This window comes from Danaus plexippus, chromosome 27 (genome assembly GCF_018135715.1).
Source record: "Danaus plexippus chromosome 27, MEX_DaPlex, whole genome shotgun sequence".
NCBI lineage: Eukaryota > Metazoa > Arthropoda > Insecta > Lepidoptera > Nymphalidae > Danaus > Danaus plexippus.
In genome coordinates this window covers 2,151,302-2,174,116 of record NC_083555.1, presented here as the reverse complement: position 1 = coordinate 2,174,116, position 22,815 = coordinate 2,151,302, and the positions used below count along the sequence as shown (strand labels likewise).

The 22,815-nt window shown below is 28.7% G+C and overlaps 1 protein-coding gene across 1 annotated transcript in view; it reads right to left on the bottom strand.

Moving 5' to 3' along the window:
- Positions 1–5,900: 5,900 nt before the first annotated feature.
- The window catches only part of LOC116775747 (irregular chiasm C-roughest protein-like), a 43,397-nt gene continuing 26,482 nt past the window's right edge, over positions 5,901–22,815 (bottom strand). Inside the window, exons 8-22 of the mRNA XM_061525152.1 lie at positions 18,030–18,111; positions 16,686–16,774; positions 15,176–15,278; positions 14,621–14,754; positions 14,120–14,243; positions 13,385–13,530; positions 12,735–12,888; positions 12,321–12,544; positions 11,435–11,569; positions 8,874–9,060; positions 8,598–8,693; positions 8,446–8,526; positions 8,282–8,358; positions 7,983–8,067; positions 5,901–6,812 (exon numbers count right to left, since the gene is read on the bottom strand). Coding sequence (XP_061381136.1) covers positions 6,793–6,812; positions 7,983–8,067; positions 8,282–8,358; positions 8,446–8,526; positions 8,598–8,693; positions 8,874–9,060; positions 11,435–11,569; positions 12,321–12,544; positions 12,735–12,888; positions 13,385–13,530; positions 14,120–14,243; positions 14,621–14,754; positions 15,176–15,278; positions 16,686–16,774; positions 18,030–18,111 — 1,737 coding nt within the window. The 3' untranslated portion in view covers positions 5,901–6,792. The remainder of the gene's footprint in view (positions 6,813–7,982; positions 8,068–8,281; positions 8,359–8,445; positions 8,527–8,597; positions 8,694–8,873; positions 9,061–11,434; positions 11,570–12,320; positions 12,545–12,734; positions 12,889–13,384; positions 13,531–14,119; positions 14,244–14,620; positions 14,755–15,175; positions 15,279–16,685; positions 16,775–18,029; positions 18,112–22,815) is intronic.

Sequence of the window (22,815 nt, the reverse complement as noted above, 5' to 3'; positions counted from 1 at the left end):
ATCTCTAGCTTTAATATTAATAGCTTTCGGGTATTTTAATATACAATTATATTTCTTTATCACAATTCGTATATGTGGAATAAGATTCAAGATAACTCCACTATTAACAGTCATTAACTTAGTGAAATGTTAATAGCTAGAGCGTTGTAAAAAAGACAAAATATTACTTACCAAGTATAAGCCGTCGCTGAAACACTAACTATATTCACAATTTAGTGTACACTTGATGAAGTCTTTTGCCGACCAAACGATGGGAATTGACAGACTGTTGCATTAAGCACATTATATCACTTGGCAGTCGTTTTTAAAAACTACCCTCTTATAGTTTCTTTTTTCACTTTTGCAACAATGAGTCAATTCACATTAGTATTAACAATTGTTAAACATTATACCAGTAAAATTCAGTAAATTATTACAATTTATTACAATAGCCACTAGCAAGATGTGAAACTGCAACCTCTAAGATAACAAAACTCAGTCGATTTGTCTTAAGCTATAGTGATCTACTTCGAGCTGGTGTGGTGAAATAGTAATTTTATTAACTTAGCGTATGTATTATATTTTTTATAAGTTTCTGGGAAACTCATAAAAAACGATAAAATTAAAAAAATATATTACGTATAAAAAGTCTTTACTAGCTCTTGATCAAAGTGATATTCATTAAAATCAATTTATTTATAAAATACATCACAATAATAATAATATTTCCAATTACTTTAATAGAATAGTTTTAGTCTTATCCGCTCAATGTAAAAATCACTGAAACTCTTTGATGTACTTTATTTTTATTCGTTTTTTCTTATAAATAAATAGAATACATACACGTCTCATAAAACTAAGTACATTTACAAAGTTCCAACGTTATTTTGGGATGAATTTCCATAAATTATTAATAGTTGTAGCAAATGCTTTACCCTGCAAGGATTTAATTAATTCCGAGCGACATTGAGCTGTCATTTACGGAAGCTTCTGTGTAACTACTAATTCACAAATATTAGTGGCTTGTGTTTTTATATTTTGGCATTAAAAAATACATTCTTATAAAATAACAACAAACTCTGTAGGCTCTATGTGATAGATTTTTTAATTATTACTTCTCAAATATTTAGAAGAGAGAACTAATCTACTGTGGGATTATATACTTTCACTGACATTAGATGTTTATCCAAGATACATATGCTTAGAAATTAATATTAATCCAACCCAAAAAACAAACAGAAATCTTTATTATTAGACCTGTTTCAGAATCAGATATAATTACTTTGTTTATTTATAAATTTTTAGCAGTAGCGACTAAATACAGCATGCTCGTTGAGCTGTATAAAAACCCTTTATTAATATTACATATGTATTAAAAACGTAAAAGTCTAGAATCATAAAAGAGTGTTAATAAAATGATCCAAATATCTCTAATTTAAAGATTGTGTCCATGTCATATAAAAAATGTTTATATTCTGAAATATGTTTTGAAAGGAATTAGTAAGTACGCATTGTTACAGTCATACTTGATTTTTTTTATTTAAATCATTCATAATTAAAATATTTACAAGTAAATAATAAAGTGGAATTAAAAAAAAAAAAACTGAAAATAATTTCTTTCGAACGTCGGAAAAACCTGAACAAGCACACATTATTGAAAGAACCAAATACGACAGCTATTCTAATCCTCTGAACCGCAAAACTAGTGATTTAAACTTTATTACCACAACCAAGAGTTCAATATCAAACTCTTTATCGCAAAACCATTGACAGGAAGTAGTCAAACACAGGTTACCTTGTGTAATGTTAGCATCTCCGGTTAATGTTTAACATTCGCGTTGATTGCATTTAATTTGAATGCATAAAGGACTTTTAATTTTTATATACAGGCGGTTTATACTGTTAGTATAAACCTAATTGGTTAATAGTATATTTGGAAGACAAGAGTTGGACGAGGCCTTGACGTTATGTCCCAACAAAATAGCCAGTTGAGTACTGGTGAGTGCTTGAACTAAATTTTTAGATACATGAGCAAGTTCAAGACGGATACAAGTTTTGGACTATATTTGATAGACTCCATGAAAATGTTGTAAGGTTTTCATCCAGGGCACAGCCCTTAATCTCGGTTCCTAACATTTTGTTTACACAATGTTGTTCATTCTCTTTCTTTAACTGCTAAGTCCTTTCAAAGGCTTTACCAGCCTTTAATACTGGTAAAAAAGAGCTATTATATCCATCTAACTTAGCTGTCTTGTTTCTATATAAAAATTTTGATCAATATGACTCCATTCTGATTATGAAAACTATATTTCAATCCAAGAGACCTAAATATATCCATCGCTTTGTAATATCAGGAGCTGCAAATCCAATTGACACCGAGCCGAACTATTATGCAATTTCCTTATTGAAGTCGGACTAAAGGAATTTGTACACTGTTAAATATTTAAGTTCGTCAAAAAACTACTTAAAATATTAATTAAAGAAATAAAATATAATATTACTATGGACATTAACCTCCATCTTAAATTTAAAAACTCCTTTATTTGGTCATAGTTAATATATATTTCAAACGAAATCAATGTAATAAATATTATTTTTCTTATTTATTTTGTTATTTTATCGATAAAAAATATTCTTAACTATGATATCGATTTTCTGAATAACAACCTTACATTTTATTAGTATGAACACCCCTTTAAACTATTGGAAGCCCAGCAATCTAGTGCAGTGTTTACGTTCAATCTCAAGCGACGTCAGGCAGTAAGGCTAGTTAAGATAACGGAAGTGTAATAACCGATATTTGAATAGATTAATTGTATAGTTTTAAGAGATATTTTGATTTTTTTTTATGTTACATGTATGTTGAAGAAGTGCCTATCCTTAATATTCGAAGTTTACTGGTATACAATATAGATAAATACTGAAATTTAATAAAAAACAAGATTATGATATTTATAAAAAGGTTTCGAAGGTTTCCTTTTGATTTATGTGCTTTGGGAAAAATATTATTTAGGATGACGTGACGCAGAAAATCTTATTTTCTCCAATAAAGTACTTATAGAACAAAGGTTTCGAACATTCCGACCGAATAAAGTAAAAACACAGTGAAGTTTCCATTATCGACTGAACTATTGTATTCATTACTTCGTTACAGAATTAAGACATTTTCAAGTGTTAACCCATAAAATACAATTTGTGCTGTAATGACTTCATTTGATTATTGAGGAAAAAAAATTATGTTACATTTAATATAACTTAGTATTAAAATTAAATTTCTTCAACTAAACAACGATAACTTCATAACGTAGAACATAAGACAGTTTAGAACAGAATAGTAGAACAAGTCAAAAGACGACTACAAACATGTAACCGCTAAGGATAAACTAACAAAGCATTAACTTGCGATTCTGATTGTTACTGAAAACTTAGAAACTGCTAATATCAAGCACACTATACTTACATTTCAAAATCCTTAACTACACCAGTATTATATTGTGTAGTACATTAAGAGACACTTCAAATTAAGTAAATTAATTGAAATTTATGTAATGTATTAATAATACAAAATAAAAAAATATATATGGAACTAAGATATTCGAATGATACAGCGCGTTTGTTTATAATTTTATGAACTACATAATCCTGAAGTTCCGTTTATTTGCAGCAACCGTGATCACGGGCAGACGAGATGAAATTTATCACCATTGCTGCAAAAGGATTATGTAGTCTTACAATAATAAAAAACGTAGTATCATCGGAAAACTTTAGTTTCATTTAAATGAGTACTAGCGAAAAAAATGATATATGATTAAATATTTTATAGTTTGAATAAACTAATGAAGAAGGCTCATTTTCAGATCATTTGTAATATTTTTCGTTTTCAATATTATTAACATGTTATCCCTTCATATGACAGAAAGTTCCCAAAAATTATAGTACTAAGTTTTAATTCTTACAATCTCTCGGGAAAGATTGTATTTCTTTTAGCACACTTTTATTAGCTTCACTTGTATGATTGTTTGTACTTAATCAAACTCTTTGCGCTCGATTTCACAATGATTTGTCAGGATTCATTAATTTTATTTTATTAGGAAAATCTCAAACAATCTACATAAATAGTAATTATTAATTAAATTGTGTATAAGCGTTACAGTTGAAACCCTTAAAATAAAACATTTAATTTAGAGTAATTCATCTTAACTATGTTAAATTTAGTTATCACATTGTTCTCATAGTTAATACAATTTAGATTATTATTGCTTCTATTTTAGAGAGAGTTTCAGTAAAACTGATGTGTGAATGAGAATTGAATCTGTGATTTAATGTCGTTAGTCTTAACCAAGCTAACTAAATTCAGACGCCGAGGAATATTTATTCACTCAATAGAGATATTAGTTACATTGATTTATATTTACTACTCTAAAAACATTCGAAATAAAATTTAACCTGTAAATTAAAATACAGCCATGTCCTTCAGAAAATATTTTAAGAAGACAATGTAGCGTTTATGTTCAAATTAATTTGCTCAATACAAAACTTCCTAAATAATTTGACATTTACTTTTGTAACGTACTTACAAACTTTTAGAGTGGTCTCTAGAATTTTTTTACCGTTTTAAATTGTATAGATAGATCTACCTACTAAACTACAGCCAGGCAATAAGTTTGTAAATCAAAAATATTAATTAATTAGAATGTTATGTTTTCATTCAAATTTTTTACTATTTATGCTGTTTTGATTTTGTAAACTAACATTTTGTATTGGTCGCCAACAGTTGTCCTGACTGAATACTTTATAGGAAACAATAATTCATTATCAAGCACTAAGGTTTAAAAAGTTATACTTTAATATTTTTCCGTATGGAACAAATGTAAGGAGATCATATTACGATAGACGATATTTTTGTTTTTGCATAAGATCCAAAGAAAATTTTGTATGTTGAGCCATCTGTTCATGAATAATGAACTAGCAAAATTTTGATACCTCTACAGTGACTTATTTTAAATACCTTTATTTATACCTAGCCGTTACTAGCTGACCTCTAGTCAAGAGGTATGTTCCTGCCCAACTTAAAGTTCCTACGCATTATGATTCAAATTGTGGATTGCGGTAGATATGTTTAAATAAAATACTATTACTTTAACAAAATTTAAGAATAGTGAAAGCCACTATATTGCTTTATTTCAGATAGTAATAGAGTCGTTGATATGCTTACTTATAGTTTTAAATAACGAGCAAGACAATTTATTATGTTAGTGACGTGTTTGCTATAACTTACCTAAACAGATGTTCTTTGTAGCAATACGAACTACTTTCTATTGTGTTTGTGTTTGTTGCCCTTTCTAACATTTTGGTTTTAATGCACTTAAATTACTTAAAATACTCACATTATACCGCTCTTCACTCGTAGTAAAATGCGACTGTATCTTCAACCGTCCCTGTTCATGAAATGTTTCAACCAAAGAATTGTAATTATATCTGATGTAATACTCAATGTAATTTATAGAGTACTTTTTAACCAATTCATGAATCTATAGATCCCTCTCGCCTCACACAAATAATCAGAACAGATGATATAGATATTCGATATTCAATACAGTTATAATTCAACCAAAAGATTTGAAAGCGTCATTCAAGAGCTTCATTAAAACCTTCTGAAAGGTTCGATACTCTAAGAGTCTGTCAATGTTGATCGGAAAGAATGCAAACATTTGCAATATAAGAAGTTTTCCACTCACTCGAGTCCTATTCCCTCTCATAGCGCTTGAATAAGGGACACCCTCAAATCGCTTATGAATTCCCTAACCCTTTAGGGGGCTGAGAGTTATTGTTGATCCTTTTTGTAGTGCGAAATAATCATTATATTTTCACTGGTGATATATTTGTTTTGTATTTTATAATGGGAATTAAATAACATGAAGTATTTGTCAAAATCCTTTTATTTTCACTTCATATCAAATCAACATATCTAAGAATCCAAACACATAAAGCTACATAAATCTAGTTCAAGTAATTCAATAAATTTATTTACATACTTATATTATTCGCTATCGTATTTTATGTTTTCTAACAGTTTTTTTGGCATTCACTTAAATAATTTACTATTAAAATTAAACATAGCCAGTCTTCAGTCGGGAACTTTCGAGAGCTTTTTCAAAATTTTTATGATTTGAAAAAAAAAATTATGAAATAGTATGTATGGAAAGTAATAATAAATACTCCACTATTCTTTAATAAGTTTTCTCGAGATTCAAAAAAAATTATACATAAAAGCAATTTAATTACACCGATGATTTATTATATGAAAACCAAATCATACGTGAAATTTAAAAAAAAAATCTATAAACGATCTAAATTGTAATGGAAAATAATATATCAGTCTTATTTAATATGTATTATAAAATTATTTAAAACCCACAAATACTTTAACACTATTTTAAGTTAAAAAAAAAGATAACTAATGTACAAGCTAAAGAAAAATAACTTTGAACAAATAGAGATTTTATTCACAAGTGCGTCAAGAAAATTAAAATTTGAATCTAAATGGTATATCATATTTTAAATTAAATTAAGACATAATTTTAAATTTCTTATGATTACAAAAACATTAATATTCATCTGTTTCAATTTGGCTGGAAGGAATATACGTATTATTGTTACCCTTTTATCTTCTTGTCTAACTAACGTAGACGCCATCAACTTCTTAAGACAATTTTTCTTTGACATTAATATCTTTGATATCTTTACTTAAAGCTTTCATTTAGGCTTTTGAGTATCAATGCTCCAACGAACAAAGAATATTTATGCTTTCATTTACACGTGAGTTCCGGAACCTGTAAATAAATAAAACAAATTATGAACGAAAACGTTTCCCCCAAAAAAGATTTTGGGATTATTTTTTTGTGGATTCAATTTCAATCGAGGCATTAAATTGGAAACAATTAATAAACATTTGCTAAAAAAAAAATACGGAAACATATTTATTCCTCTTTGTTTTACATAAAATTTTTAATCTAAGCTTTATTTTTGATGCAAACGTGAAACAAATATTTTCATATTTTATTAACAAAATTTATTAACAAAATGTATTAACTGTGAACATTTTATATGTACATAAGGATAATTGTGTAGTGCTTATATGTCACGGTTACGTTTAATTCAAATAAAGACATATTTTTAACAAAATTTATTAATATTATTTCGAAGGTTATTTAAAGAAATGCCATTTTTTTTTTTTGGAAATTATAAATCATCGAAGTGTCCGAATTCTCCAATAGTTTTATTAAATATAATTTTGTAAAATATAAAGAAAGAAACTTATATCTCGATTGTCTATTTGGGGAATCGCTATTGAGAGGTATTTGATTAATTTGAAAATAACACTTTCATATCAATTTGAACTATGCTTGTTTTTTTTATTATTATTTCAAAATGTGTTATGTAATTTATTACACTTTAATTTTACCTTAACATGTATTTACATAGACAAATGAAAGCCAAGCAATAATGAAGCCATACAGAAGTAAAATTATCAACAATATTGAGGAAGATTTTCTGTGTATATTATTATAAGACTCAAGGACAGATAGATTGAAATGATCTACTGAAGTCTATTTGATATCAGACAAGTTTCAGAAGTTTCAGAGGCTTTAATGAGATGGTATAATTTAGTAAACAGTTGTGTTTAACTATATTAAATTAAAATGTATGAGACGAACGCTATTCTTATACTGGCCATCACATTATCAATAAGACTAATTGAGTTCGGAGTTCATTGAGTGTTGTTATAAAGTTCTTCAAGAGATTTATTACTGACAGTATGAGAAATGAACGTTCAAGTCACTTATATGTAGTAGTCACTAACAACAAACGCAGTCTTCACGAAATTAGAATAAAAAATATATATTTGTACCAATTATCTATTTTCTCATATCACGCTATATAATTCTTATCATAATTATACTTTAAAAACTTTAATAGTTATATGTAAAATGAACTTTTACCTTTGGTTGATATAATTGATGAATTCATAGAGTTTTGTCCATTCTGCAAAATGTACATGGAAGTCGTTGGCGGCGTTTTAGGCACCTGAATAGTCAAAGAAATATATAGTCATTGTATTTACTAAGGAAATAAAAATCAAACTCAATTAAAAATAACTTATACACATATGATGTATATAATAGTTTACTTAGATTTATTATATTTTTATCTCTAATTAAATATATTGTATTATTAACTTTTATTTAGTTTTTAAGTATAAGATAATATCACGATATGTATATTTAAATTAGTAACTTACTTGTGGTTGAGCATTATTAGGTAAAGATGTGATCTGGCTGGTAAAAGAATTCGTTATTGACGAAGACATAGACGGACCTTTAAATAATTTAATTTAGTTTTAATAGAACAATTGAACATATAATTAAAATTAAATATTATTATAAGTATATTGAATGAACGTACTGGGTTGTTGATTTGTATTTCGCAGCGTGTAATAAGGAGGTGGTGCGTTTTTCGAAGAATTAGCAACTGGTGGAACGTAACCTATGAATAAAGAAAACAATTTGAATTGTTTTTAATAGTTTAAATTTAATAAAAGATCGAAATTTCCTTACCAACTCCATTGCTTCTCAAATAAGGATTGCCATAAGTCGCCGCATATCTTACGTCGACTCCTGTCATAACCACTCCTGAATTTGCCATCGGTATTACTGTGATGCATACGAAATTATTTTGAAATTCAAATCACAGCCAACGAGGCAGTAAAAATTACGAAGATTTCAGATAATTCATATAGTATGTAATATAAAAATGGGAATAAATGTATACTTATTCCCATATTGGAATTATTGTCGAAACAGTAAAAGCACTATTTCACGTATACTACTAACCATCCGGTCCTACCAATCCTCCTAGTCTGCCACAGCTCTCTTGGCGATTCAAAGATCCGCAGTGACTCTGATAAGTGGACTCATCAGTGCTTCTGGATAAAGATCCAGTCATCGAATCATTAGTGGGAGGAGCGTAATCTCTAGAGTAGTCGACGTATGGGACGTAGCCTTTAGTTTGATCGTGATTCTAGAACAATTATGAATGAAAGACTATAATTTCAATCGTATTAAAATTTCCTACATACAAAAACGTGTTGAAGACATTCCTACAGAAAATAAGGTGTAATAAATTATTTGTAAAATAATATTTGTACTTAATTTTACACGTTAAATATTTAGTTTCATGGGGCCGGGTATCAAATTACGCATGGGTATATTGTATTCAGGGCACGTTTCAAATTATTTCACTGTCGAATTTATAATGAAACAATAAAGGTAAGAAAATTTACAAATAAATTAATCTCATTATCCACTTTAAATATTTTATTCCAAATTACAGAAAATTTTCTTTTAACATCATATTTATTTTATAATTTAAAAAGTTTATTTGTTATTGAATATTAACATTTATAATTTAGAAATTACTAAAGTGTTATTGATCCTCTTATATACTTATATACATGTAATAAAAGGCTGTAAGCAAAACTGTTTCACAATATACTTTAGAGGGCTTCATATTTTACAATATTACTTTGAAGAAACCGGAGTACCCTGATCTAAAATAATTAAAATCTCCATTCCGCCATAGTTATTATTAAGAAACTTCCTTTCACAAACTTATCAAGATACAAATAACTCAAATTGTGAACTTTCTGAATTATATTAATGTAGGAGGCCAAGAAATGTACATAAACTTTGAAAGCGAACGATTTTAATGTTATTATATAAAGATGGAATTTAAAATTTATTTTGCAAGTTTTTCTATTTCGTCCTATTGAATTTTTTTGTTACGTTGTTGGGGAATAAGAAATGCTCTTCTTGTTATCTTTTGCTTGGTTAGTTATGGTTTTAAAATTGTAATATTTATGCTATCTAATCCTATTCCGTACGATAATATTACGATTTAAAATTCTAAACTTTTAAAAATAATCAAACATTTGACACGATTCAGCCTCCATTCACATGTCATCACTGTTTAGTAGAAAACTATCACTATCAGGGTCCTAAAACAATTCGTCATTGTCTGTCACTTAGACAAATAGCAACTGACAATGAATTTATAGCAACGCCAAACAAATTTACAAGTTGACAGAGATTTATACATAGCTGGGTCGAAAATGCACGGCGTTGTGTAATATTTTCTTAATAAACCTAAATAAAGCCTTATTTACCGCGATTATCTAAACATGGTAACATGTCTACACGAACATGTTACCGGTGGGTTAGTTCAGACATGAGATTGTCACTGGTAAAATAATCCGTCATTGTCGTTTTGCGCTGACTTACACAAATAGACGGCGATTGTAACACATGGCAGCGTGTGACCATTTGTAAATGTATATACTACTAAATCAGTGGCAATTCGAGCCAAAAACATAAAACTTCACGCTCATACGAAACGTTGCAGGATTTCGATAATATTTACTCTCCGAAAATTTTCTATAATATAACATTGTACTCCTTTTCTATATTAAGAGTGTACGATAAAAAAATATATCGAATAATAGAATTCCAATATTGCACAACACATAAGCTAATACTTAAATATTTTACAATTAATGGTACATGTACATAATTAATAGACTGTGTATAAGCAAAATATATGTATTACAACGGCAAATTTGTACATTTTCATTGAATAGCGATGGCATCACGCCAAGGCACGATCAGAAATCGGTTCGTTACTGCTTGTTGATAGTCGCTAATGCTTTCGACGAATAAGGGAAATTTGTATTTACAGCCATGATGAATTCGATTAATTAGAATATGATACCTTTTTGGGCATTGTAAACGAGATGAACGACCTTCATTAAATTATTCACAGTGTTTTTATGGCCTCACAGAATGTAAATCCTAAAATTAAACATAATAAATTGTTTATGACAGAATTTTATATTCCAATCAAATTTCATTTTACTACAATGTTTTTCTTTATAAGAAGACCATATTGATGATTTTGTTTGTCTTTTTTTTCTGTAAAATTTTATAACGATATCATTCGATTTCATAATATTTTGTTGAAATAAGTATGCAAACAGTGAAAATTTTACTACTCATGGATATAAATCTGTTTATTCTAAGTTTTTATTTACATTGAAAAATTATTTACAGCGATTGTTCCGTACATTCTAGATGTTTATTTCGGAATATCTGACTTGAGACGGCGACAAATAAATCCCGAAGGTTATACTCATGACATATAATCTGACATCACGGCAGCGCTGTCGCATTTGCTCCTCCTCTCGAGGATGCCGTGGAGTGAGAGGAGATACCTTCATGACTGCGGGCGTCAGGTTTATAAAAACTTCATTTCGTCCACATAAGATAGGTTTTAATTCAAGTTATCATAACTTAAGTATTGTAAACGTTACTTTGCCGTGGTTATATGAAGCGCAACTAACCTTAAATCCATGAACATTGAATTCGTCACTGTACCTATACACGTGATCGTGCACAGCTCCTGCCAGCGGTAACCCGAGATTGCTGGTTAGTTGAAGAGCTGAACGCATGTCCAAATCAGGCCCGGTTGATGGATCCTTGAGATAGGATATAAATTTATATATAAGTTTGAAATGAGATATATTGTATGTATCTAACGTCTTTAACGAGACCTTCATATTTCACTGTATTAAAAATACATCAGATAATTTTTTTTGTTTCCCGATTACAATAATTATTTATTACTTAAATTTTTATTGGTCCAGAGCAATGGTTCCCAACCTTTTCTCGACTAGGGAACACTTTGTATTCTTTGTTGTTCGTAAGGGACCACGATGTAAATGAAAACTAAAGTGAATGACTAATAAAATAAACTTTAATAAAAAACTCAATGTATTTCGTATCAACAAAAATATGTTATTAAAACATTAATAAAATTTAAGTGTTTTAAATTTGTTCGCGGACCACTCTTTGAATCCCGCGGACTATAGTTTGGGAACCACTGGTCTAGAGAGGAAGTTTGTAGGTTATAATCACTCATATGAACTAAATCAATATTGATAGAAAATTAAGAAAAACTGAATTGTTTAAATGACACTAATATTTTTCGGATAAACTACGCGGATTTTTATTATGAGAGATGTGAATGATCATTCACATCTCGTCTGCCGTGATCACGGTTGCTGAAAAGTAACCGAATCGTCGGGATTATGTAGTTTTTTAAAATAAATAAAATCCGCGTAGTTTATCCGAAAAATATTAGTTTCATTTAAATGAATAAAACTCGCGAAAGTCTTAGATCTCATTATGAAAACTGAATTGAACAGAAATTTTTATAATTTTATTCACCATTTCACAGTTTACTTCTACTTGTCTTAATTCCAGTTTTAAGTCACTTATGTTCGAACTGTCACCATCTTTGAATTTATCTTCTTTTGATATTTCTGTAACGTTTTCGTCCTTTTCTTTCTTATTCGAGTTCTTGTGACATAGCATCACAATTAACATAATGATCAAAATAAGTATCGTCACTCCCGAGCCGCCGATAACAAATATTATTAAAGGCATCGTTTCTGTAACAAATTTCAAAATAAAATATTTATTTAAGGCTCAACTTATTTATTTTCAATTGAATCTAATCGAAAGATTTCTAGCATTAAATAAAAGAGCGCTATATGGGTAAAAGATAATATATTTATATATTTTTTTTTAATTATTTTTCAACTAACTAACTAACATTACAATTAAATAAAACATACTCACTGTCTGGTATAAGATGTATTTCCAGACTGTCAAGTCCGTAGGCATTAGAAACGCTACAATTGTAGCTGCCAAAGTGTTTTGTTTCGCTCTCTCTTATAACAAGAGAAGATTTGGTTAAACCATCTGGTAGAGACTCTTCAAGAAACGCATATTCCTAAGACATATACATTCCATTAAACACACCAACAAAGATACATTTTATATGAAGCGCTTAATTTAACTATCGTAGGTCAAAATGCCTTACATCAATCTTCCACCGCTTGGCCAATATTAAGTAAATATAAGTTAAGAACTACCGAGAGTAATATTAAAGCTTTGAAATGATAAAAAAACATCGCAAAAGTTCGATTCGTTTAGGAGTTATGATGCCATAGACAGCCATATAACTTATAACATCCTATGTAATACGTTGTGGTTTTAAAATTATTTGTACATATCGAATTTAACTTTCCTTTCATCACAAGTATGTATTAACGGATAGAATATTTCATATTTCATTTTAAATTAATTAATATTTTTATAAATATTGGTTATGTTCGACATTTTGTCATATTTTATAAACATCTTATTATTCGGTATCTGTTAAAAAAATATCAACGAAAGGTCTTAACGTCAGAAGCAATGCATTTTTGAAAATGTATAATACTTACATGATTGTGAAATGAGTTTATTTCATTGCCACCAAATGACCATATAATGTAATCAGGTTTGGGGACAGAAAAAGCTACACACTCGATCCTCACACTACCACCTTCTACGCCATATTGAGTTTGATTAGAAATAATTCTTGGAGGACCTTTAAAAGTATATAAAGACATCATTCAAATTTAGCATCCCGTAAAGCAGGTACGAAATATACACGTAATAAGTTTTATAATTAAACAGTTGGAGTTAGTCTGAGCCGGTTCACAAAGTTGGTGTATAAACCAGACTTTATTTAACCATAACTTTGTAAAACCAGGTCTTATTAGGTCTCAAAGTTTTTACAATTACGTCACTTCAATAATTCTAACATGTAACTTTAGTCGTTCGCTGAACAATGTGTCAAATTTACGGAACGAAAACTCCGCAAGTTTTCAACTCTTAGTTTTGCAACAAAATGACGGCGCAAATGACGTCATGGAGAGATTTAAATTTCGCTTGCTTTGTAAACTTGCGTATTTTCTTGTGAAACATTTTCTTAACTCGTGTGTTTGTTGGGAATTCATATTTGCTAACATTATAACAATCGTGCTTCCTCAAAATTAGATTATAAAAATTCTTGTCTGAATTATTAGATAAGTTTAATTTTATTTGTTACTGATTATAAATACATAAACACACATAGATTAAAGCTGCCTTACACAGTTAAAATATATTCTTTATTATAGCTAGCGTCTTAATACCTTTGACATAGACCATAGCAGGTGACTCTATATCTGGATAGCCTTCTACGCTCGCTCTGCACCAATATTGACCAGCCGTTTCTTTGTTTATTGTTATTGTTAAATTCGACGATTTACCTACCCTCTAAAAAATATATTATTATTATTATACGCCCATTCACAAAAATTTCATGTTCTTATATTATTATGTAAATAGAATTAAAATAAAAATATGACTTTTTATGTATATGTATATTAAATAAATTATTATTATTTTTTATATTTATTATATTTTCTTAGTTAATATTAATTTATTTAAACGCATAATTGATTACAAATTAACTTTTATCTCGTCAAGTATTATGTAATGCTTGAACATTTATACATATATTTTAAATATTATCATTTTTAACTTCTTATATACTGGCTATATACACATACGTATACCCATCGATCCATGTGTTATGCAGGACATTTAAATTATATACACTTACATACAATCAAGAGTACATTCATACTTACAATGACTCTATCTTGTTGGTATCTTAACCACAGAAGTTTTGGTTGCGGGTGACCTTCTATCGAACATGTTAGAGTTACCACGGATCCGATGTCACCTTCCGCGTTTCGAGGTTTAACTTTAAACGCTGGACCATCTAAATAAAAGTAAACTCTATCGTCAATAAATTAAGTAATAATTATTATTTATCACATAAGAAAATAATTACAAAATATCAAATTTTTTTTAAGGAAATCACTTCCTTGATGACTATCCAAATATCAAAAAAAAAAGCTAGATAATGGGAGTAACTGATGATGTTTTAAAGGATTTGTTCTTAAGTATGTTTTTAAATGATATCTCGATTTCACCTTCTATATCAAACAATTTTATTAATTCGAAACAAATACTGCATATTCTTTAATAAAGTTATTTCAATTAAGAAAACAAAATACATCTTTTGAAGGCATATTGCAGTCCGTATACTTAATATTCTGTCAATTTCTGAAATGTATCGTCTTAATATTATTCTTTGTAACTTATTATAAATAAATGTTACACAAATTGAAAGCACTCACAGGATACGTCTAGTGATTTAGAATCGGCACTGCTGCCAACTTCATTCTGAACCTCGCATTTGATTGTAGCTTCGTTGTGCTTTCGAGAGACATTCGTAATTATCTATAATAAAAGCACATTTTTTTAAATCATTACACGATTAATAGGCTATTGTTCTGAATGTTTTGTTCCTGATTTTACCGATTTTTTTCGATTTATTTATCAAAGATAGACTTACAAATAGTTCATTTAAACTATGCTGTTACTAGTTGTAGCTTGATAATAAATATCTATAATCTATCCTCAATAAATGTGCTATAAAACAGTAAATACTGTGTTCTCATTAAACTAGCAGTTCATAAAAAGTGACAAACTCATCAGCGTTATCACAGCAAAAAAAAAAACAGTTGAAAACAAAAAAGAAAATCATTAAATAATTAAATGACTAGGTGGGATATGCTCTATATTTTACAAAAAAATATTTTCCTTCAACAATATGTCCACACGTCCTTTTTTAAACTGACGTCAATATAATTAGTAATTAATAGCAATGCTTAAAGTAGTAAAATTATTAAAATAATCTTATTTTACGATAAAAATTCATGAAAATATAATGTAAGATCCGTCATCGTTATACCAAACTCATACTTATTATCAATTTTATTCAAAATTTTTAATATTTGCTTCATTTTCATCAATAAGTAGTATTATGTAAACAAAATAGGCATTTAAATACATCAGTAACAATGGTATGATTTCAATTCACGTCGATTTAGCACCAAACAAATTTCTGCTAGCAAATTATTTATCTATGTTAAGTTTTATAAATGACTATTTCGAAATATTTAATAAAGAAATATAATATTCTTTTTCCGCTTGCATCAAAAATAAATTTAAACTATATGTTATAATATCGCTCTGATAAATAGTTTATAAATCGATAACTTATGACAAATTGTACCAAATATACAATACGTAATTCAAAAAGATGATTGGGATTTGAGAAAATTAACTATAACCTGTTTCTACTTATTGCTATGTAATTATTTAGGATAAATTCAGATCTCATTGAAGTTAACATTATCAATAAAACTCTGGACGGAGATCCACTAGTGACTACAATTAGTGACTTTTTCAAATAGCCTTTTAAAACGAAAAAGACTTAGCAGTTCCTTAATTATTAACCCTTTTTTATAAACAAGTAAAATAAAAAAAAATATAACATTTAGAAGATCTCGCTAAAGATAAGTAGAAAGATGTTTTGGATTTGTTTTTTGTTAAAGAATAGTAAATTAAACATGCCATTAGATAAAATCTAAATATATAGCCTCGTAATATATGTAGATGCCTTTAAAAGAAGATGTAACGAGTGATTTCAAATTTCTAACACATCAAAGAAAAGGAGCTTGGTACTTAACCTGCTTCTCCTGAAGGTCTACTAAGCTACTTGACTCTACTTATATACGAGCTACATTCTATTGGCCATAGTTCTGGGTTTGAAAGGAAAATAAAATATTTACAAGTACTTGCCAACTCATTATTCCTTGCTGTTGGTACTTGGTCGTTGTTTATGTACCATTTGTAAGTTACGTTACTTGGGTTAGCAGTGGCTTGACATCCTGCAAAAGAAATTAAAATCAGTCTCTTTTCTAACAGAAAGACTACTTTTCAACGATGATTGAGCGCTTATACCTGGGTTCTAAGTACTTTTATTAGAGGTTTTTCATCCTCGAGCACTATTGTAACATAAAGAGGTACGTAATTCTATTATAATATTATTACAAATGCTCTAGAAAAATGAACAGAAAATAATAATAATTTTGGAATTTTTTTAGTCAGTCAATTTTATTTTGTTACACAAAGGTCCTGTGCCTTGACTCAACACCATTATGCAGTAGCACTGAGTGTGATTCAAGTTTGGACTTATCCTCAAAATGTAAGGGTCTATTATTCCGCCTGTTAAGCAGGCTATAGAGCCTTTTCGAAAATCAAATGAGAAGCCTTCAAACTCGTGAAACGGCTACTTAAAAGGGATATTGTGATTTTTTTTACCAAAGCTTTCTTAGACACCGTCAATTTTATATGTCCCTAGTTTCTTAGGTATTAGGTATTTTGGGCATTACAAAATTTAATATAATCACATATTTTTCTTAGTACCAAATATTCCTTTTTAGTCGATATGGTAATTTAAATTGAAAGGATAAAGTAAATTTATTAAATTACTGAAAATCAATCTACATTTGTATAATAAAATCAATTTCATGGGGTCCCTTAATAAAGAATTGTCTTGGGAAAACTTAAAACAACTAGGGGGCTATGTACAGTAATTGCTTTGGGGAGGAACAAAACGAAAGATTATAGAAATAAAATGCCACGTATTAAATTATTGAACAAATACAACATTCTAAACAAAATCTCATAGAAACATAAAGATAATATGGTAATGGAAAATCTAGCTACACTCCTATTATCTAGCCGATGTGCTGAATGTTTAGATTTTAAATTATCTGCAACTTTAGAAGATATGAAATTATTATTTAATATTTATTCAATTTTAGTATTACAAAACATCAAAACCTCCCTTGATGTATGTGTAATGTATGAACTTAGGAATGAAAATTACTATGAATTTTCATTTTTCCAGTCTAGAGTTTAACTGTAAGTAATTATTTATTACATGATTGTCAAATAGCAAGTTTTTTAAAAGACACGAGCTAAATCAGTCAAATAAGGGTGATCTCTGATTCAATTATTTCAGATTCTACTTTTACTCATTTTTGTTTTGCTGATTTAAAATGTATTAATGGAAAAACAGAATACATATAAATTAAATAAAAAGAGTCTGGATAATTATGATTACATTTTTATTCTTACCTACGACTAAAGTGTCTCCTTCCTGTATTTTACCGTTTGGTCTTGATCTCACGACAACTCTTACTTTAGGTGCATATTGTACCTGCAACAAATAAAAAAATCCTTAAAATATAGACATGACATTTGTTTCATTTATATTTTGATTAAATTTTATTAGTTGTGACTAAAGGCTATAACTTAAAGACACGCGGGTGAAGTCATGACAGAAGTTAGAATAAATAATCACAAGAATATTGATAGATAGATGTCAGTGATAGATTATTAGATTATTTTTTTATTCTGTATCTAGCTAGATCATTTTATTACTGGTATGATAATGTGACCGAAATTAAGATATTGGAAGAATTACTGTAAGTGAAATATATATTATAGAGAATTCTATTTCATACGTATAGGTCTGATGTTATGAGAGATACAGTTAATACAGCTAACGACTACAAGTGAACATTATATAACCTTAAACTGCTCAGTCGAAAATTTAATTAAGAAGTAACCTTTAAAATTGAGAAATAAATACTTTCTAATGCAGGAGCTTGCACTCATTTTCTTATTAAATTTTTCGTCCAATTTTCAAGAGCTTATATCTGCAGAACATCCTGTAATTGGATTGTTATGTTAGAATCCTAGAAAATTCGAGTCATTTAAAATAAGTATTCAGTTCGTGTACCGTTGGTAATGTCGTTTTCTAGACGATTTAAACGTTAAATAAAAATGATATAGAAAAAGCCATTATAGTAACAGAATTTTTATCAAATACAGCATTCCTTGAACAATCGTTTTAAAATGAAAACCATTCAAGACTACTTAATATGTATAAGAAATGCCTCATATTAATTAAACCGTACAATTATACGTCTGTCTGTATTATTATTTAACGTGTCCTCATATAACATAAGGGCATGAACAAAACGAACCGTGTAAACGCGTTTAAGTATCTGAAATTAAAAGGCAAATAGAAGGAAACCCTATACAACTACTTTATGTTTGGATAATTTATATGTGCTTAAGCAAGTAAGGGATTTTGATGACACTAAGTCTAGACGAAGCCATGTGACGGATAAAACTAAAGCCTTGATTAGCGGATTATGTGTTCAATCGTAACGCAATTTCATGTTTAGCAAGAACAAATAAAATTTTTGCATCAATATTTTCTGGAATACTTATAGATGTGTCAACGTCATGAATGTGATTTCTTTATTATTCAATAAACAAAACTATTCAATATAGAAGATATTTTATTCCTGATATTTGACTATTATATATAAATATGTGTTTTCCTTTACCTTTAAAACATTTCTAGATAGTATTAAATTAAATTCCGGGTCTTTTTACTAACTCTTAAAGTTCATAGCGTTTTTTTATTATTTGCCAATAAACTTTTCAAACAACTAAAAATATCTCTTCAAAGATAACATTGTAAATTTAAATTAAATTCAACTTTAAATTCCAAAGGGAATGAACATTAAAAAAGTTTCCTCTCGCAATGTAATACAGGCTTTGCGGACACTTTCTGAGCGTCGTCACGAAATTAGAGCCGTACATAGCCGTCTTATTTTCACTTTAGTATAAAACCAAGCCAACATCCCCTGACCCAACCTAAATTCACACTCAGCACAAAAGTTGAGATAATTCAGAATGTACTCGAAGATTCAGGGGTCACATTATTGTGGACATTCGGCTATCCGACGGAAAATTCTTTGGAAGACAAAACTTGTGGTGGAGCTTTTTCTCAGCATCTGTTTCTTTATTTCGTTAGGTTTTTCCTTTATCCATTTATTGGTGGATTTGGCACTGGAAGTAATTTATGTGTGAGTTCCTACGCCATCTCATTCGATTTTATGATATCAATGCAGTTAACTTCACTTGTTTTATGGGAATGACTTTATGACTTCAATTAAGAACACTCCGCAGCTTAGCTTAAAATGAAATCATTTTAGAATAAAAATTTTCAGTCGAGTTTTTACGACTTATTTTGATAGTGATCCACATAAATTGTATTTTTATTACCTAAAAGTAATTTACCGGACGATATTTTGCACTCTTTTATGTTAAAACAAACAACGAATGGAATTATTTAAATATATACTTATTTTTGTAATGAATTTTATTAAAATATTTAGATAATTCTCGATTAGAAATTTAATTAGAGCGAGACAAATATTGTTTTTAAACATTTATCCTGCAAAAAGGCGGTAGCTGCTTTTATAAATAACACAAAAAATTCACATAAAACTTAGGAAATATCGTTCAGGAATATTTGGAGGCCCAATAAGAAAAGCTTTCGGATTTAAGGATTACACATCCAATTTTCGGTGAGGGAATCTTTATATTTCATTTATTTTACGTCAATTTGTAAACAGAGCAGATGGATTACTACGTTATTGTAAATAATGATTATGATTTTGAACAAGATTTGCTAAGGTTTTTAATCGTGAAAGCTGATTTGGGATAGCCATTGTTCCAGTAAAGCCAGAGTGTATTTATTAGCATATTTTGTTATCGACTTAATTAAAACCTTGAGAATTCTTAGAATTATCAATGTAAAATACGTTTCTGTTAATTTTCTAGAGCGGACTTAAATATTAACAAGAAGTTAATGGGAAGGAGTACACAGATATATTTTTTCCGTTAATTAGGTGGGAACAATACAACTTAAACAAAAAGTAAATGACATTGTTTAAAAACTGTACTGTCATAAAAATATAACGCTTTAAAGTACTTTAAAGTACAGTGAATATAATTTTAAATACTTCTATAACAGTACTTAGACTAAAAACTTTATTTCTTAAGAAAATCCATTAAACATAATAAAATTTAATGAAACTCAATGTTTCCAAATACCATTAATTTCTTGTTTCCACTGTTTCGTATTTTTATATCGGAAAATATAATTTGTGCTATTAAAAATGTTAATTGTTTTTTTTTACGTTCATTGTTAAAATGTCACAATTATGACAAGTGATTATTGTGATCAATACTGCATAGCACTTTTCCTTGCGATGTCATATTTTTTTAATTCGGTAAAAAGTAAAGGAAATTAGGTTCGTCAATCGAATAAGATTAATTTATATATTATTTTAGAGACAGATTTTCAAACTGTTCAAATTGTTTATTCACATTATTTCTGATTCATATAATTACTAGTTTCCGTGATTACGTCTGTGACGATTTCCTAATTGGGTTCAAAGAGAAATTAACTCGTATGTGTAAAGTGTATTGAAGCTATACATAGATATACAACCGGTAGTGATAGCTTTAGTCTATGTCATATGAAGTCATATAAACTACAACTGTCATAGTAGCGTGTTCCGTCGTGACCTCGTAATTCACGGATTAATTAAAGAACATATGTTATTACGGTGTACAAGCAACGTTATTGTAAAAAATCATAAGGACTCCTTCCGTAGTTCATGAGTAAAGTGCAGCAAACGTACATAAATCGTCACAGAATTTCACATTTATGACATGAATTGGGGTTATTGCTCTTTGAATACTGGATATTACTAGCTATTGCCTGCAGCTTTGCTCGTATATTAAACTCCTTTGAGATACACGCTATCATGCTTGCGAGGTTTCATTTGATTTCTCGAAGATCCCTTTATATCATATCCTAACATGGTAGCAATGGTATAATCTCAGAACAATCAATTTTTAATTAAAAAAATAACAAACATATGATCGAATTGTAAACTAATGAGATCTAAGACTTTCGCGAGTTTTATTCATTTAAATGGAACTAATATATTTCGGATATACTACGCGGATTCTATTATTTTAATCCGTGATCACGGTTGTTGAAAAGTAACCGAAACGTCAGGATTATGTAGTTTTAAAACAATAAAATCCGCTTAGTATATCCGAAATATATTAGTTTCATTTAAATGAACTTTCTCCTTTTTGTAGTCAGTTAAAAAGTACTCTGAGTTACTCCTTAGGACATTACCTATATGCGATTGTAGTTCTCGTCATGAACGCCAGGAATTCGCCGAAATAAACAGTCAGATACAAAAATTTAAAAAATGATTGTAAATATATAATTTCACACGCATTTACTTAAGTTTGCTAATTTAAGACTACAAACAGACACTTTAATTTATTTGTAAGCGTTGATATGAAACCTTTGTTTTATTTAAAAATTAAATTTCACGAGGACTTAAATCCTAGTATTAGACGCAGTAAAACTGAATGAAGTAATTTCTTTATTATGTACTGAAAGAAACGACAGTATAGGATAAGTATAAGACGAAGAGGTGATGTATCCTCAAAGACAAACTTTCTTAATTTTTATGTATTATTTACAAAAACACATATACTTTGAAAATAATACACTGTTTATTATATTTCTATTAGGTTTAGACACAAATAATTATCATTGCTCATTTCAAAGTATTGCCTAAAACCTAAAAATGACAAAACTCTTTCTTCCCTTTACCGGTTTTATTTAAAAATTTGCTTTATATATAAATAAATCACAATCTCATTTAACTTCGCATAATAAATGTGACGAGGATCATAATAATCAAGGATTATTGAACCGAATCGTTCAAACTTATTACTACTTTTTCATTTGTACTTCAAGTTAACTTTAATTGGATCGAGTCATTTAGACGGTTGAAGTTTAACATCAGATTAAGTGGTTTTAAATCATATCCCATTCTACTGGAATTGATAAAAATTCTTGGAAGTGAAATATCCAATTTAAATACTATCTGGATTTAAAGTAGATTCATTTTATTAAGAATTGGTTGCTTGCCCACGACTGAGTCTGTTTTTATGTTTTGGAATC